Source organism: Grampus griseus (assembly GCF_964374135.1).
Source record: "Grampus griseus genome assembly, chromosome: 17".
NCBI classification, from domain to species: Eukaryota; Metazoa; Chordata; class Mammalia; order Artiodactyla; family Delphinidae; genus Grampus; species Grampus griseus.
The window spans coordinates 37,238,673-37,256,266 of NC_139011.1; the positions used below are offsets into that span (position 1 = coordinate 37,238,673).

The window sequence follows — 17,594 nt, forward strand, 5'->3', positions numbered from 1 at the left end:
ACTGAGCCTACGCTCTAGAGCCCACGAGCCACAACTACTGAAGCCGGTGCTCCACAACAAGAGAAGCCACTGCAATGAGAAGCCCACACACCGCAACAAAGAGCACCTCCTGCTCTCTGCAACTAGAGAAAGCTCATGCACAGCAACGAAGACCCAACACAGCCAAAAATAAGTAAATAAATAAAATTTTTTAAAAAAGAAAATACCTTAGGGGACTTCCCTGCTGACACAGTGGTTAAGAATCCACCTGCCAATGCAGGGGACACGAGTTCAAGCCCTGATCCAGGAAGATCCCACATGCCGTGGAGCAACTAAGCCCATGGGCCACAACTACTGAACCTGCACTCTAGAGCCCGCGAGCCACAACTACTGAAGCCCGCGCGCCTAGAGCCTATGCTCCGCAAGAAAATCCAGTGCAATGAGAAGCCCGTGCACCACAATGAAGAGTAGCCCCCGCTCGCCAAAACTAGAGAAAGCCCACGCACAGCAACGAAGACCCAATACACCCAATACAGCCAAAAATTAATTAATTAATTTAAAAAAAAAATACTTTAGGCTTTGTGGGTCATACAGCTTGCCCCAATTACTCAATTCTGCAACTGTAGTACAAAAGCAGTCACAGACAACACATAACTAAATGAGCAAGACTATGTTCCAATAAAACTTTACCTATGAAAACTGAAAATTAATTTTCATATAGTTTTCATGTGTCACAAAATATCAATCTTTTTTGTATTTTTTCCAACTATTTAAAATGCAAAACCCATTATCAACTGTTAAGCTGTACAAAAAGAGACAATAAGTCATAATTTGCTAACCCCCTGATCAAGGGCAACTAAAACTCTCCTACACTGCTGGTAGGCGTGTAAAGTGATTCAACCAAATTGAAAACAGTTTGGAGATATTTACTAAAGGTGAACATATATGATCATTTTACCTAAGTGATTCCACCCTTAAATTCCCAACAGAAATTAGTATATAGGTTAATTGAAAGGTATGTACTAGAATGTTGGTAGCATCACTACCATAATAACCAAACACTAGAAACTAACCAAATACTCATCAACAGTAAAATGGATAAATAAGTTATGGTATATTCACAAAATGGGATACTAAAAAGAAATGAGAATGAATCCCACAAACATAATGTAAGCTAAAGCCACAGCAAAAGAGTATATACTGTGTGATTACATTTACATGAATTCTAAAATATGCCAAACTAAATCTAGGATGTTAGAAATAAGGAGGGTGGTTACCCTCGGGGTTCAGAGTAATAACCAAAAGAGGGCAAGAAGGAGAATACTGGAGTTCTGGTAAGGTTCCATTTCCTGAACAGTTAGCAACATAGATGTGGTTAAGTTTACAAAATTCACAAAACCATACCCTTAGTTTTGTGTGCTTTCCAGTATGTATCTTATACTTCAATAATGAAGTAAAAAAAAAAAGGGAGGGGGGGGAACTGCTAACTACTCAGAGAACTGCCTGTACAAAGTCAGTTAGCAGCAGTTGCTTTATGGAGATCATAAATATTTCTGAAATGATAAACTGCTTCAGGTAAAAATTCATTTAATACAAACTGTGTGTGTGGGGGGGGGCGTAATTCCACTGTGGAAGAGATTGCTAATTGCAATCTTTTCTTCTTCCTTTTAGCAATAAAACTCTCTGAATTTTAAGTGAGGTATATGGACTCCGTCTAGAGAATACATTTTCCAGCCTCCCTGGCTGCTGGGTGCAGGGACATGTTACTAAGTTTGGGTCAATAAGATGACAGAGCCATGTCATTAAGTGAAACTACATGTCTACTGTTTTCTCTTGTTCCCCCTTCCTGTTGATTACAATTAGACACTGTAATGGTGAGCCAACATTGACCATGTAGATAAAAGTATACCTCAGAGGATGGTGGAAAAACAAGATAAAAGGAATTCTGGGTCTAAGACCACATCATGAAAGAGAGTCACCCTAGTCCCCTGGAGTACCTACTAGCTTGGGTTTTAACATGACAAAAATTAATTATATACTGTTTTTTGTATGAACATTAGTTCTCATTTCTCTGGGATAAATGCCCAGGAATGCAGTTGCTGGGCTATATGGCAGCTGCATGTTAAGTTTTATAAAAAACTGCCAAAACGTTTTTAGGAGTGGCTGTAACATTTTATATTCCCACCAGCAATGAATCAGTGATCCAGTTTCTTCACGTCCTCCCCAACATTTGGTGCTGTCACAGTTTTCTGTTCTAGCCATTCTGTACATACTATCCTAGCACTTATCAGAGTATCTGGCAATGCAGCAGGCATTCAAGCAAGGTGCAAGAAATGAATGCATGAACATATCAAGCACTTACAGCACTATGTTACGTGATTTTACATGCATTAGTCTTTGGAAGTAGGTCCTATAAGTGTATCATTTAGGACAATAGTAAATTTGCTGTGACAAGAGAAAATAACAGAAGTGTCAACAAAAACAATGCTTATTTCTCTTCCACTCAACAATCTGAGTCTAGAGGATCCATGGTGCCACCACACTACTGAAGACTTAGGCTCTCTCTATCTTATTGTTCTGTCATCCTCAGCATGCAGTTTTCATCTCAGAGTTGAAGGTAGCAGGTCCAGCCCTGCCATTATAATTGCTTTCCAGCAAGAAGGAAGGGGAAAAGTAAAAAAGGAAGGCACACTCTTTTCCTTTTAAAGTCCTGTCGCAAAAATTCACATGAAGTATTGCTCCCATCCGGTAGCCAGAACCTAGTCATATGACTGCATTTGGGAAGTGAAGTCTATTTCTATCAAGAAAATTTCTACCATAGAAATTTCTATTACTATAAGAGGAGAATGGATACTGGGGAGACAATTTAACCAACTCTATCGCAATAATTAAACTCACAGAGATAGAGAAATGGAAAAATCAGTGATGTTGATTACTTCCTAAGGTCAGTAAGAAGTGGGGGTCAAACTCAGCCTGATGCCACAGGCTGAGGTCTTTATTATTCTATACTCCCTCATTATACTCTTATGTCCTGCTCTAGAGTGCTTCATTGCATGAAAAGGAAATTTGTATTTTATGAAACTGTATTAACCATATCTTTATACCATGCAGAAAATATCAGTCACACAAAATTTTTTTACCAGTAGGACCTAAGTTTTCTTGAATTTTAAATGCATATGCTTAAAACCCATCTTCTTCATGTCTCCTCCATAGAATCCACTAAAGTGGAAAAATGGTCATATTTCAGGAGTATACAAGGGAAAGAGTATCAAAAGGTGACAATAAAATACTGACAGGCTTCCGGGAAGATGGCAGAGGAGTAGGACGCGGAGATCGCCTTCCTACCCACAGATAAACCAGAAATACATCTACACGTGGAGCAACTCCTGCAGAGCACCTACTGAACGCTGGCAGAAGACGTCAGACCTCCCTAAAGGCAAGAAACCCCCCCACGTACCTGGGTAGGGTAAAAGAAAAAAGAATAAACAGAGACAAAAGAATAGGGACGGGACCTGCACCAGTGGGAGGGAGCTGTGAAGGAGGAAAGGTTTCCACACACTAGGAAGCCCCTTCGCGGGCTGAGAGTGCAGGTGGCTGAGGCGGAAAGCTTCGGAGCCGCGGAGGAGAGCACAGCAACAGAGGTGCGGGGGGCAAAGCGGAGAGATTCCCGCACAGAGGATCGGTGCCGACCGGCACTCACCAGCCCGAGAGGCTTTTCTGCTCACACGCCGGGGTGGGCGGGGCTGGGAACTGAGGCTCCGGCTTCAGTCGGAGCGCCAGGAGAGGACTGGGGTTGGCGGCGTGAACACAGCCTGAAGGGGGTAGTGTGCCACGGTTGGCCAGGAGGGAGTCCGGGGAAAAGTCTGAACCTGCCGAAAAGGCACGACACTTTTTCTTCCCTCTTTGTTTCCTGGTGCGCAAGGAGAGGGTTAGATTAAAAACGCTGCTTAAAGGAGCTCCAGAGACGGGCGCAAGCCGCGGCTAACAGCGCGGATCCCAGAGACGGGCATGAGACGCTAAGGCTGCTGCTGCCACCACCAAGAAGCCTGTGTGCGAGCACAGGTCACTATCCACACATCCCCTCCTGGGAGCCTGTGCAGCCCGCCACTCCCAGGGTCCCGTGATCCAGGGACAACTACCCTGGGAGAACGCACGGCGCGCCTCAGGCTGGTGCAACGTCACGCCGGCCTCTGCCGCCACAGGCCCGCCCCGCACTCCTCCCTCCCCCCGGCCTGAGTGAGCCAGAGCCCCCGAATCAGCGGCTCCTTTAACCTCGTCCTATCTGAGTGAAAAACAGACGCCCTCCGGCGACCTACACGCAGAGGCAGAGCCAAATCCAAAGCTGAGTCCCTGGGAGCTGTGACAACAAAGAGGAGAAAGGGAAATCTCCCCCAACAGCCTCAGAAGCAGCAGATTAAAGCTCCACAATCAACTTCATGTATCTGCATCTGTGGGATACCTGAATAGACACGAATCATACCAAATTGAGGAGGTGGACTTTGAGAGCAAGATTTATGATTTTTTCCCCTTTTCCTCTTTTTGTGAGTGAGTATGAGTATGCATCTGTGTGAGATTTTGTCTGTATAGCTTTGCTTCCACCATTTGTCCAAGGGTTCTATCCATCCGATTTTTTTTCTTTTCTTTTTTAATTTTTTTCTTAATAATTACTTTTTATTTTAATAACTTTATTTTATCTTAATTTTCAATCTTTCTTTCCTTCCTTCCCTCCTTTAGACAATGAATCATCCCAAATTGAGGAGGTGAACTTTGAGAGCAAGATTTATGATTTTTTCCCCTTTTCCTCTTTTTGTGAGTGTGTATGTGTATGTGTATGCTTCTGTGTGAGATTTTGTGTGTATAGCTTGGCTTCCACCATTGTCCTAGGGTTCTATCCGTCCGTTTTTTCTTTTCTCTTAATAATTATTTTTTTATTTTAATAACTTTACTATATTTTATCTTATTTTACTTTATCTTCTTTCTTTCTTTTTTTGCTTCCTTCCCTCCTTCCTTCCTTCCTCCGTCCCTCCCTCCCTCCGTCCCTTCCTTCTTTCTTTCTTTCTTTCTTTCTTTCCTTCTTGCTTGCTTTCTTTCTACTTCTACTAATTCTTTCTTTCTACTTTTTCTCGCTTTTCTTCTGAGCCGTGTGGATGAAACGCTCTTGGTGCTGCAGCCAGGAGTCAGTGCTATGCCTCTGAGGTGGGAGAGCCAACTTCACGACACTGGTCCACAAGAGACCTCCCACCTCCACATAATATTCAAATGGCGAAAATCTCCCAGAGATTTCCATCTCAACACCAGCACCCAGCTTCACTCAACGACCAGCAAGCTACAGTGCTGGACACCCTATGCCAAACAACTAGCAAGACAGGAACACAATCCCACCCATTAGCAAAGAGGCTGCCTAAAATCATAAGGCCACAGACACCCCAAAATACACCACCAGACGTGGACCTGCCCACCAGAAAGACAAAATCCAGCCTCATCCACCGGAACACAGGCTCTAGTCCCCTCCATCAGGAAGCCTACAGAGCCCACTGAACCAACCTTAGCGACTGGGGAGAGAAACCAAAAACAACGGGAACTACGAACCTGCAGCCTGCAAAAAGGAGACCCCAAACACAGTAAGATAAGCAAAATGAGACAACAGAAACAGAAAAACACACAGCAGATGAAGGAGCAAGATAAAAACCCACCAGACCTAAAAAATGAAGAGGAAATAGGCAGTCTACCTGAAAAAGAATTCAGAATAATGATAGTACAGATGATCCAAAATCATGGAAATAGAATAGAGAAAATGCAAGAAAAGTTTAACAAGGACCTAAAAGAACTAAAGAGGAAACAAGCAATGATAACCAACACAATAAATGAAATGAAAAATACTGTAGATGGGATCAATAGCAGAATAACAGAGGCAGAAGAACAGATAAGTGACCTGGAAGATAAAATAGTGGAAATAACTACTGCAGAGCAGAATAAAGAAAAAAGAATGAAAAGAACTGAGGACAGTCTCAGAGACCTCTGGGGCAACATTAAACGCACCGACATTCGAATTATAGGGGTTCCATAAGAAGAAGAGAAAAAGAAAGGGACTGAGAAAATATTTGAAGAGATTATAGTTGAAAACTTCCCGAATATGGGAAAGGAAATAGTTAATCAAGTCCAGGAAGCACAGAGGGTCCCATACAGGATAAATCCAAGGAGAAATACGCCAAGACACATATTAATCAAACTGTCAAAAATTAAATACAAAGAAGACATATTAAAAGCAGCAAGGGAAAAACAACAAATACACACAAGGGAATCCCCATAAGGTTAACAGCTGATCTTTCAGCAGAAACTCTGCAAGCCAGAAGGGACTGGCAGGACATATTTAAAGTGATGAAGGAGAAAAACCTGCAACCAAGATTACACTACCCAGCAAGGATCTCATTCAGATTTGACAGAGAAATTAAAACCTTTACAGACAAGCGAAAGCTGAGAGAGTTCAGCATCACCAAACCAGCTCTACAACAACTGCTAAAGGAACTTCTCTAGGCAAGAAACACAAGAGAAGGAAAAGACCTACAATAACGAACCCAAAACAATCAAGAAAATGGGAACAGGAACATACATATCGATAATTACCTTAAATGTAAATGTAATAAATGCTTCCACCAGAAGACACAGATTGGCTGAGTAGATACAAAAACAAGACCTATATATTTGCTGTCTACAAGAGACCCGCTTCAGACATAGAGACACATACAGACTGAAAGTAAGCGGATGGAAAAAGATATTTCATGCAAATGGAAACCAAAAGAAAGCTGGAGTAGCAATTCTCATATCAGACAAAATAGACTTTAAAATAAAGACTATTACAAGAGACAAAGAAGGACACTACATAATGATCAAGGGATCGATCCAAGAAGAAGATATAACAATTGTAAATATTTATGCACCCAACATAGGAGCACCTCAATACATAAGGCAAATTCTAACAGCCATAAAAGGGAAAGTCGACAGTAACACATTCATGGTAGGGGACTTTAACACCCCAGTTTCACCAATGGACACATTATCCAAAATGAAAATAAATAAGGAAACACAAGCTTTAAATGATACATTAAACAAGATGGACTTAACTGATATTTATAGGACATTCCACCCAAAAACAACAGAATACACATTTTTCTCAAGTGCTCATGGAACATTCTCCAGGATACATCATATCTTGGGTCACAAATCAAGCCTTGGTAAACTTAAGAAAACTGAAATTGTATCAAGTATCGTTACTGACCACAATGCTATGAGACTAGGTATCAATTACTGGAAAACATCTGTAAAAAATACAAACACATGGAGGCTAAACAATACACTACTTAATAACGAAGTGATCACTGAAGAAATCAAAGAGGAAATCAAAAAATAGCTAGAAACAAATGACAATGCAGACACAATGACCCAAAACCTATAGGATGCAGCAAAAGCAATTCTAAGAGGGAAGTTTATAGCAATAAAATCCTACCTTAAGAAACAGGAAACATCTTGAATAAACAACCTAACCTTGCACCTAAATCAATTAGAGAAAGAAGAACAAAAACACCCCCAAGTTAGCAGAAGGAAAGAAATCATAAATATCAGATCAGAAATAAATGAAAAAGAAATGAAGGAAAAAATAGCAAAGATCAATAAAACTAAAAGCTGGTTCTTTGAGAAGATAAACAAAATTAATAAACCATTAGCCAGACTCATTAAGAAAGAAACGGAGAAGACTCAAATCAATAGAATTAGAAATGAAAAAGAAGTAAAAACTTACACTGCAGAAATACAAAAGATCATGAGAGATTACTACAAGCAACTCTATGCCAATAAAATGGACAACCTGGAAGAAATGGACACATTCTTAGAAATGCACAACCTGTCAAGACTGAATCAGGAAGAAATAGAAAATATGAAAAGACCAATCACAAGCAATGAAATTGAAACTGTGATTAAAAATCTTCCAACAAACAAAAGCCCAGGACCAGATGGCTTCACAGGCGAATTCTATCAAACATGTAGAGAAGAGCTAACACCTATCCTTCTCAAACCCTTCCAAAATATAGCAGAGGGAGGAACACTCCCAAACTCATTCTATGAGGCCACCATCACCCTGATACCAAAACCAGACAAGGATGTCACAAAGAAAGAAAACTACAGGCCAATATCACTGATGAACATAGATGCAAAAATCCTCAACAAAATACTAGCAAACAGAATCCAACAGCACATTAAAAGGATCATACACCATGATCAAGTGGGGTTTATTCCAGGAACGCAAGGATGCTTCAATATACGCAAATCAATCAACGTGATACACCATATTAACAAATTGAATGAGAAAAACCATATGATCATCTCAATAGATGCAGAGAAAGCTTTCGACAAAATTCAACACCCATTTATGATAAAAACCCTGCAGAAAGTAGGCATAGAGGAAACTTTCCTCAACATAATAAAGGCCATATATGACAAACCCACAGCCAACATCGTCCTCAAACTGAAAGCATTTCCACTAAGATCAGGAACAAGACAAGGTTGCCCACTCTCACCACTCTTATTCAACATAGTTTTGGAAGTTTTAGCCACAGCAGTCAGAGAAGAAAAGGAAATAAAAGGAATCCAAATCGGAAAAGAAGTAGTAAAGCTGTCACTGTTTGCAGATGACATTATACTATACATAGAGAATCCTAAAGATGCTACCAGAAAACTACTAGAGCTAATCAATGAATCTGGTAAAGTAGCAGGATACAAAATTAATTCACAGAAATCTCTGGCACTCCTATACACTAATGATGAAAAATCTGAAATCAAGAAAATTCTCCCATTTACCATTGCAACAAAAAGAATAAAATATCTAGGAATAAATCTACCCAAGGAGACAAAAGACCTGTATGCAAAAAATTACAAGACACTGATGAAAGAAATTAAAGATGATACAAATAGATGGAGAGATATACCATGTTCTTGGCTTGGAAGAATCAACATTGTGAAAATGACTCTACTACCCAAAGCAATCTACAGATTCAATGCAATCCCTATCAAACTACCACTGGCATTTTTCACAGAAGTAGAACAAAAAACTTCACAATTTATATGGAAACACAAAAGACCCCGAATAGCTAAAGCAATCTTGAGAACAAAAAACAGAGCTGGAGGAATCAGGCTCCCTGACTTCAGACTGTACTACAAAGCTACAGTAATCAAGACAGTATGGTATTGGCACAAAAACAGAAAGATAGATCAATGGAACAGGGTAGAAAGCCCGGAGATAAACCTACGCACATATGGTCACCTTATCTTTGATAAAGGAGGCAGGAATGTACAGTGGAGAAAGGACAGCCTCTTCAATAAGTGGTGCTGGCAAAACTGGACAGGTACATGTAAAAGTATGAGATTAGATCACTCCCTAACACCATACACAAAAATAAGCTCAAAATGGATTAAAGACCTAAATGTAAGGCCAGAAACTATCAAACTCTTAGAGGAAAACATAGGCAGGACACTCTATGACATAAATCACAGCAAGATCCTTTTTGACCCACCTCCTAGAGAAATGGAAATAAAAACAAAAATAAACAAATGGGACCTAATGAAACTTCAAAGCTTTTGCACAGCAAAGGAAACCATAAACAAGACCAAAAGACAACCCTCAGAATGGGAGAAAATATTTGAAAATGAAGCAACTGACAAAGGATTAATCTCCCAAATTTATAAACAGCTCATGCAGCTTAATAACAAAAAAACAACCCACCCTATCTCAAAAATGGGCAGAAGACCTAAACAGACATTTCTCCAAAGAAGATATACAGACTGCCAACAAACACATGAAAGAATGCTCAACATCACTAATCATTAGAGAAATGCAAATCAAAACTACAATGAGATATCATCTCACACCAGTCAGAATGGCCATCATCAAAAAATCTAGAAACAATAAATGCTGGAGAGGGTGTGGAGAAACGGGAACCCTCTTGCACTGTTGGTTGGAATGTAAATTGATACAGCCACTCTGGAGAACAGTATGGAGGTTCCTTAAAAAACTACAAATAGAACTACCGTATGACCCAGCAATCTCACTGCTGGGCATATACCCTGAGAAAACCATAATTCAAAAACAGTCATGTACCAAAATGTTCATTGCAGCTCTATTTTCAATAGCCCAGAGATGGAAACAACCTAAGTGTCCATCATCGGATGAATGGATAAAGAAGATGTGGCACATATATACAATGGAATATTACTCAGCCATAAAAAGAAACGAAACTGAGCTATTTGTAATGAGGTGGACAGACCTAGAGTCTGTCATACAGAGTGAAATAAGTCAGAAGGAGAGAGACAAATACCGTATGCTAACACATATATATGGAATTTAAGGAAAAAAAAAACTGTCATGAAGAACCTAGGGGTAAGACAGGAATAAAGACTGTGTCCTACTAGACCTACTAGAGAATGGACTTGAGCATATGGGGAGGGGGAAGGGTAAGGTGTGACAAAGCAAGAGAGAGGCATGGACATATATACACTACCAAACGTAAGGTAGGTAGCTAGTGGGAAGCAGCCGCATAGCACAGGGAGATCAGCTCAGTGCTTTGTGACCACCTGGAGTGGTGGGATAGGGAGGGTGGGAGGGAGGGAAACACTAAAGGGAAGAGATATGGGAACATATGTATATGTATAACTGATTCACTTTGTTATAAAGCAGAAACTAACACACCATTGTAAAGCAATTATACTCCAATAAAGATGTTAAAAAAATAAAATAAAATAAAATACTGACAAATGCTGGCAAAAAAAGCACATACTTATGCAAATAGTTTTGGAATACCAACCTCTCCTATAACTTCCACATGTAAGTTTACTCTTTAAATTAACAAGTAAATATATGAAAATCAGATAGGCAAAACATACTAAAAACGTTAAGTTAGCAAAATACAACAAATTGGATTATACAGTCATTCAGATCAACTGGCAAGAGATTCAAAATTAAGCCAAAAACAAACCTGGTTTTAGTCTACTATATGGTTCGTATTCATGTTCCAAGGCACAAACAATCATTTTTAAAATTCTATGTACTGCACTGCTATCCAAGCGAAAATCAAGAGGACCTATAACAAGGCTTTTGGTAGACTTTTCCTGAAGTGTTCCCAAATCTTCACTTTTCCCTGAAGAAAAGTCTTGTTGATTTGCAGAACCTACAAGAAGCCAAAATTATATTAATAGGTAAGCATCAATCAGATATACCAAATATATATTTTAATATTTCTCTTATCTTTTTAGCTTAGAGCTTAATGCCTTAAAACCAATTCTACATCAACTGGATACACAGAACCCTGCTGATCTATATTTTTCTTTATGTAGATGAGAAGGTATTATCAACAAAAAACAGTTGATTTGAAAAACAATTGATTCCTGTTATCTATTTAATGTTATAAGATGTGCTATAAATTGAAATGGTCATTCTTAAATATTATTCTCTAAAACCTAATTGGCCTATACCTAATAATTCTATACACAATACTATTAGGTTGACTGGGAAAGCAGACTCTCGAAGAAGTTGCATTTTACTATTTTATCTTTGAAGTTACACGGAAAAATTGATTGCTTAAAGCTACATGTTCAAAGGTGCCTCGAGAGTTTTCTAATGACCATGGAAGTAAACAATAGGTATTACTCGCTTTGAACTTTTTCCAGAATAAAATCATTATGGCCATGCTCCACAGGGTGGAATCCAATTTCCCCAATCCCTTATCTGCCCATATGTCCACGAGGAACGAAGGATGTCTTCTAAAGAAAATCTTAGCACTACCTACAGGTATTTCTCCTTATCTAACCTGTCCACACCTTTGAGATTTGATTTTAATATACAAATTCACCATTTTAAGTGATAACATACAGTAAATTTTACTTAAGTCTTATGTTTATTCAAAAAAAAATAGGGAAGTAAACCTTTCCAGCATTTACTACCTTTAGAATCTAGGAAGGCCCAGTTAAACAAAAATTCTGTATCTACACCTTTTAGTAACTTTTTCAAAAATACATATCCTTCATTTCAAACAAAGGAGTCCAGTTCAATCTCTAGTCACAGTAGCAGAGACGAAAAAAATAATTAAATTTATTATTCATATATTCTTTTTTTTAAAAATTTTTTTAATTTATTTATTTATTTTTGGCTGCGTTGGGTCTTCTGTGCTGCACGCAGGCTTTCTCTAGTTGCAGTGAGCGGGGGCTACTCCTCGTTGCAGTGCGCAGGCTTCTCATTGCGGTTGATTCTCTTGTTGTGGAATATGGGTTCTAGGCGCACAGCCTTCAGTAGTTCTGGCACGCAGGCTCAGCAGTTGTGGCTCGCGGGCTCTAGAGCACAGGCTCAGTTGTGGCGCATGGGCTTAGTTGCTCTGTGGCATGTGGGATCTTCCCAGACCAGGGCTCGAACCTGTGTCCCCTGCATTGGCAGGCAGATTCTTAACCACTGCGCCACCAGGGAAGTCCTCATATATTCTTAACAAGATGACTACACACAGACTTAAACGTCACAAATAAAACATACAAAGTTAATCTTAAACATATTTTATGATATACATAAATAAGAGTCACATTATAAATTAGGTATAAATAACATACCATTAACATAAAAAAATGCTACTTTCCATAGCTAAACCAGACATTTCTAGAGTTACCCGTTAGGATGAGGTAGCTTGAAGATAACCAGAAGGACTCTGGTTGCAAATCAAAATATTCAAAGACAAGGAAAATATCCTGCTTTGAGTCCTATAGAGGCTATTAGGCTTCTTTAAAAAATGTCAATTTACAAGAAGACCCTTCTTTTAGACATCAGATTGTCTCTAAAACAATAGAAGTCTAGAGGCTTCTATTCTTTTTTTCAGATAATGCAACTTGAATAGAATGCCAGTAGCTTATCTAAAATGTAAAACTGTGACTGGCTTTTAGCTACATCTTTTCAGCAAGGTATTTACTTGTGCTCACCCTCAATAAGTTTGAAGTTCAGACCCCTGAATGTTTGCCTATTCTTATTAAGAGTCAAGACAATATCAAGTTAGCCTAATTAAAATGAAGAACTTGCCAGTCTCTCCAGGAGAGCCAGAGGTAAAAGAACCTGTACTGCCTACATCTGCCCATACCTTTATACCTATTAATAGAAAATGATTCTTCTCCCTATGTGAAGAGGAATCTGCAAGCTACAAAAACAACTCCACCAACCATCTGTGCCAGTGCACAAGGAACTCTACTTTCATTCGTGAGAACTATATATGCCTACATGTCTTCTTTTACTAGAAATTCACCTACTTTCTTTCCCCAATGGTTCTCATTAAAGTTTGCTTGTATTTAACTTATACCTTATGAGTCTGAGTCTCTGTATAAAACCCATCCTTTAAAGAAAAAAAGTAGCACTAACCCAGGAACTAGAAAATTAATCCTTAAATAGAATAATTTAGGAAACACAAATGCTTCTACTCCAACATTCCCATAAATTAACACCAACACTCTCCCAAGACATCTGGATTCAAAAGGGTAATGAACCATGATGCCTGTTTCTCATCCTTTTCCTCAATCCAATAACTAAATAGTTTCAATTTTATCTCTATGTCTCTAAAATATTCCTGTTGTTTTCAGCTATCTACTTTAGATCCATAAAAACATTTGCAATAACTTCTTAAATAAAAAAGACTAAAAGTTACAACAATATTTAAAGTTATATTAATAAGAAATAATTTAGTTTCTAAAACAGTGAGTGCTTTCAAGTAGCAAAACAAAAATGAATTATCAGAATGCTTATTAATATCAAGCAGCAGCACAAGAAACTTACTAACCGAATTTTTATTTATATGTCATTTTATAATGTGAGTAAAGTACTACAACATCATTTATCACAACAAAAATAAATAATACAAGCTCTTTTTCTCACTGCATTTACTAGTTTTTTACATTAAGTCAATACTATCATGAACTTACTTAAAGCACACCAATCAAATCTGCTTTCCAAATTTCAGAATCCACTACAAACTTTGTAAAATTATTAGTTTAATATGCATTTAGATACCTAAGATAAAATTTAGGGCACTTTTTGATAACTTGGACTACAGAAACAAATAAATGTCATCACAACAAACCAAGAATTTTAAATAAAATATTTCTTGGAAGAATTCAAAATTAACCTCTTTTAAGAATTCAAAATATTTTTCTTAGGTTTATAAATACTGAAAATTCCACAAATTTCTTGTTTCAAGTAATCCAAGAAAGAAGAAAATCTGAACACGGTAGTTATCAATGCAAGCTGTAGAGTTTAAACTAGCTGGGTTCAAATTCCACATAATAGGTGTGTGATCTTGGCCAAGTTACAAAACCTGTATAGGACTGGCTGTTTCGTCATATGGAAAATGAGGATATTGTTATTGACTTATCGGGTTATTATGAAGATTAAGTTAGCTGCTACATGTAAAACACTCAGAAGAGTGCCTTACATTTAAAACCATTCAATAAATATTAGCCATTATCACCATCACTATATTATCAGTGAATATAGATTCACAATGAGAAACACACATATAAAAGCAGCTACCAAAAAGCAGGCAAAGAACAAGCAAACAGATTACTGGGTGAATGAATGAACACATTTTTAATGAACATGTGACATTCACAAGTTAAATTAACTGTGGAATCTTATTATTTACTCAAAAAAATTATCTGCTTGCACAGCTGAGAAAGTATCTGTGTAAGCAGTAAACCAAAAGCAAGAAAATGATTACCACAAGCCTAAGAAGAGCAGTTTCTTCCAATGAGGGAGGGAAAAGACTGTGATGGAAAAGGAACACACAGGAGACCAGCAATGTTGACACTGTCCTGTTTCTTGGCTTGTGTGAGGAATACACAGGTGTTTCTATTTCTTTGCTATTCTGTACGTAAATGTATAGAACTTTTCTGTTTGTATGTTATGATCTAACATTTTGGTTAAAAAAAGTTAAAGACTAAGATATCTATACAAAAATGCACAATATTCACAGGAATGGAATATGTGAAAAATTCAAAAAGTAGAAAACTACCAGCTTCTAAGGCAGAAAATATATAAGCACCCTAGCAAATATAAATCATGTTTCAATCTTTTAAAAACTTCAGAAACAAATATATACAAATAAAATTTTCAGTGAGAGGTTTCCTTTACCTGATAGGCAGACTACTTTGTACTCCACCTCACAAAATACCAAATTCACAGCTCATGTGTAAGACATCATACTAAACAAGAGGAAACCTACCAGCTTACATTTGGCGACTACAACACAATAAAAATTTGCAAAGTCCTTAGAACACAGACTTCTGAATTGTACTTTCATATGCAGGTATCCCTTGCTTTTCAAAAGTTAGCTTTAGGCCATTTCACTTTTACAAAAGATCTGTTTCCCTAACCAAAATAAATGTGAAGAGAATATTCACTTTTACAACAAAAAGGTGAAAACAGCATTCACCACTTGTTTTGCAGTGAAACATTACAGAGGCAGCGCACACCACTAGCGTCTAGAGTGGCACCAGCAAACTCCTTCCCCAGGAACTATACTCAGAATCTCAATATCAAGCCACCACAGCTTTGAACTGTGTCTTTGAGCATACGCGCTTTTCTCAATTTATTTTGCACATCAGTTAACAAGATCTGTCCTAAGGTAACAGCTTCTTCACTTTACACCATTTCAGATTACCAAAGGTTTCATACGAATGCTGTAGTGGAGGAAACCTAATACATATAATTGACTCCTGAGCATCTCTACCAATGTCCACGGGTACCTCACAACACATCTTTTGTGAGTTGAGGGGGAAGATGGCGGAAGACTAAGATGCAGAGATCACCTTCCTCCCCACAGATACATCAGACATACATCTACACATGGAACAACTCCTACAGAACACCCACTGAACGCTGGCAGAAAACCTCAGACCTCCCAAAAGGCAAGAAACTCCCCACGTACCTGGGTAGGGCAAAAGAAAAAACAGAGACAAAAGAATAGGGACGGGACCTGCACCAGTGGGAGGGAGCTGTGAAGGAGGCAAGGTTTCCACACACTAGAAACCCCTTCATGAGCGGAGACTGCGGGTGGCAGAGGGGGAAGCTTCGTAGCCACGGAGGAGAGTGCAGCCACAGGGATGCGGAGGGCAAAGACGAGAGATGCCCGCACAGAGGATCGGTGCCGACCAGCACTCACCAGCCCGAGAGGCTTGTCTGCTCACCCACCACGGCGGGCGGGACTGGGAGCTGAGGCTTGGGCTTCGGTCGGAGCGCAGGGAGAGGACTGGGGCTGGCGGCGTGAACACAGCCTGAAGGGGGTAGTGCACCACGGCTAGCCGGGAGGGAGTCCGAGGAAAAGTCTGGACCTGCCAAAGAGTCAAAACACTTTTTCTTCCCTCTTTGTTTCTTGGTGCGCAAGGAGAGGGGATTAAAAGCGCTACTTAAAGGAGCTCCGGAGACCGGCGCAAGCCACGGATAACAGCGCAGACTCCAGAGATGGGTATGAGACGCTAAGGCTGCTGCTGCTGCCACCAAGAAGCCTGTGTGCGAGCACAGGGCATTATCCACACCTCCCCTCCCGGGAGCCCGTGCAGCCGGCCACAGCCAGGGTCCCAGGATCCAGGGACAACTTCCCCAGGAGAACGCACAGAGTGCCTCAGGCTGGTGCAACATCACGCCGGCCTCTGCCGCCGCAGGCTTCGCCCTGCACTCCATGCCTCTCCCTCCCCATGGCCTGAGTGAGCCAGAGCCCCCGAAACAGCGGCTCCTTTAACCCAGTCCTGTCTGAGCGAAGAACAGACGCCCTCCGGCAACCTACACGCAGAGGCAGGCCAAATCCAAAGCTGAACCCCTGGAGCTGTGCGAACAAACAAGAGAAAGGGCAATCTCTCCCAGCGGCCTCAGGACCAGTAGATTAAATCTCCACAATCAATTTGATGTACCCTGAAATTCTGGAATACCTGAATAGACAACGAATCATCCCAAATTGAGGAGGTGGACTTTGGGAGCAAGAAATATTATTTTTTCCCCTTTTCCTCTTTTTGTGAGTGTATATGAGTATGCTTCTGTGTGAGATTTTGTCTGTATAGCTTTGCTTTCACCATTTCTCCTAGGGTTCTGTCCGTCCGTTTTTTTGTTTTGTTTTGTTTTTTACTTTTAAAAAAATTTTTCTTATTATTTTTTATTTTAATAACTTTATTTTATTTTATCTAACTTTATTTTATTTTACTTTATCCTCTTTCTTTCTTTCTACTTTTTCTCCCTCTTATTCTGAGCCGTGTGGTTGAAAGGCTCTTGGTGCTGCAGCCAGGAGTCAGTGCTGTGCCTCTGAGGTGGGAGAGCCAACTTCACGACACTGGTCCACAAGAGACCTCCCACCTCCACATAATATTCAAATGGCGAAAATCTCCCAGAGATTTCCATCTCAACACCAGCACCCAGCTTCACTCAACGACCAGCAAGCTACAGTGCTGGACACCCTATGCCAAACAACTAGCAAGACAGGAACACAATCCCACCCATTAGCAAAGAGGCTGCCTAAAATCATAAGGCCACAGACACCCCAAAACACACCACCAGACGTGGA

The 17,594-nt window shown here is 39.6% G+C and overlaps 1 protein-coding gene across 1 annotated transcript in view; it reads right to left on the reverse strand.

Annotated features, from left to right (window-relative positions):
- Positions 1 to 17,594, reverse strand: part of VPS13B (vacuolar protein sorting 13 homolog B) — an 803,413-nt gene that overhangs the window by 699,032 nt on the left and 86,787 nt on the right. The window contains exon 13 of the mRNA XM_082674491.1: positions 11,001 to 11,192. Within this exon, the coding sequence (XP_082530617.1) occupies positions 11,001 to 11,192 (192 nt within the window). The remainder of the gene's footprint in view (positions 1 to 11,000; positions 11,193 to 17,594) is intronic.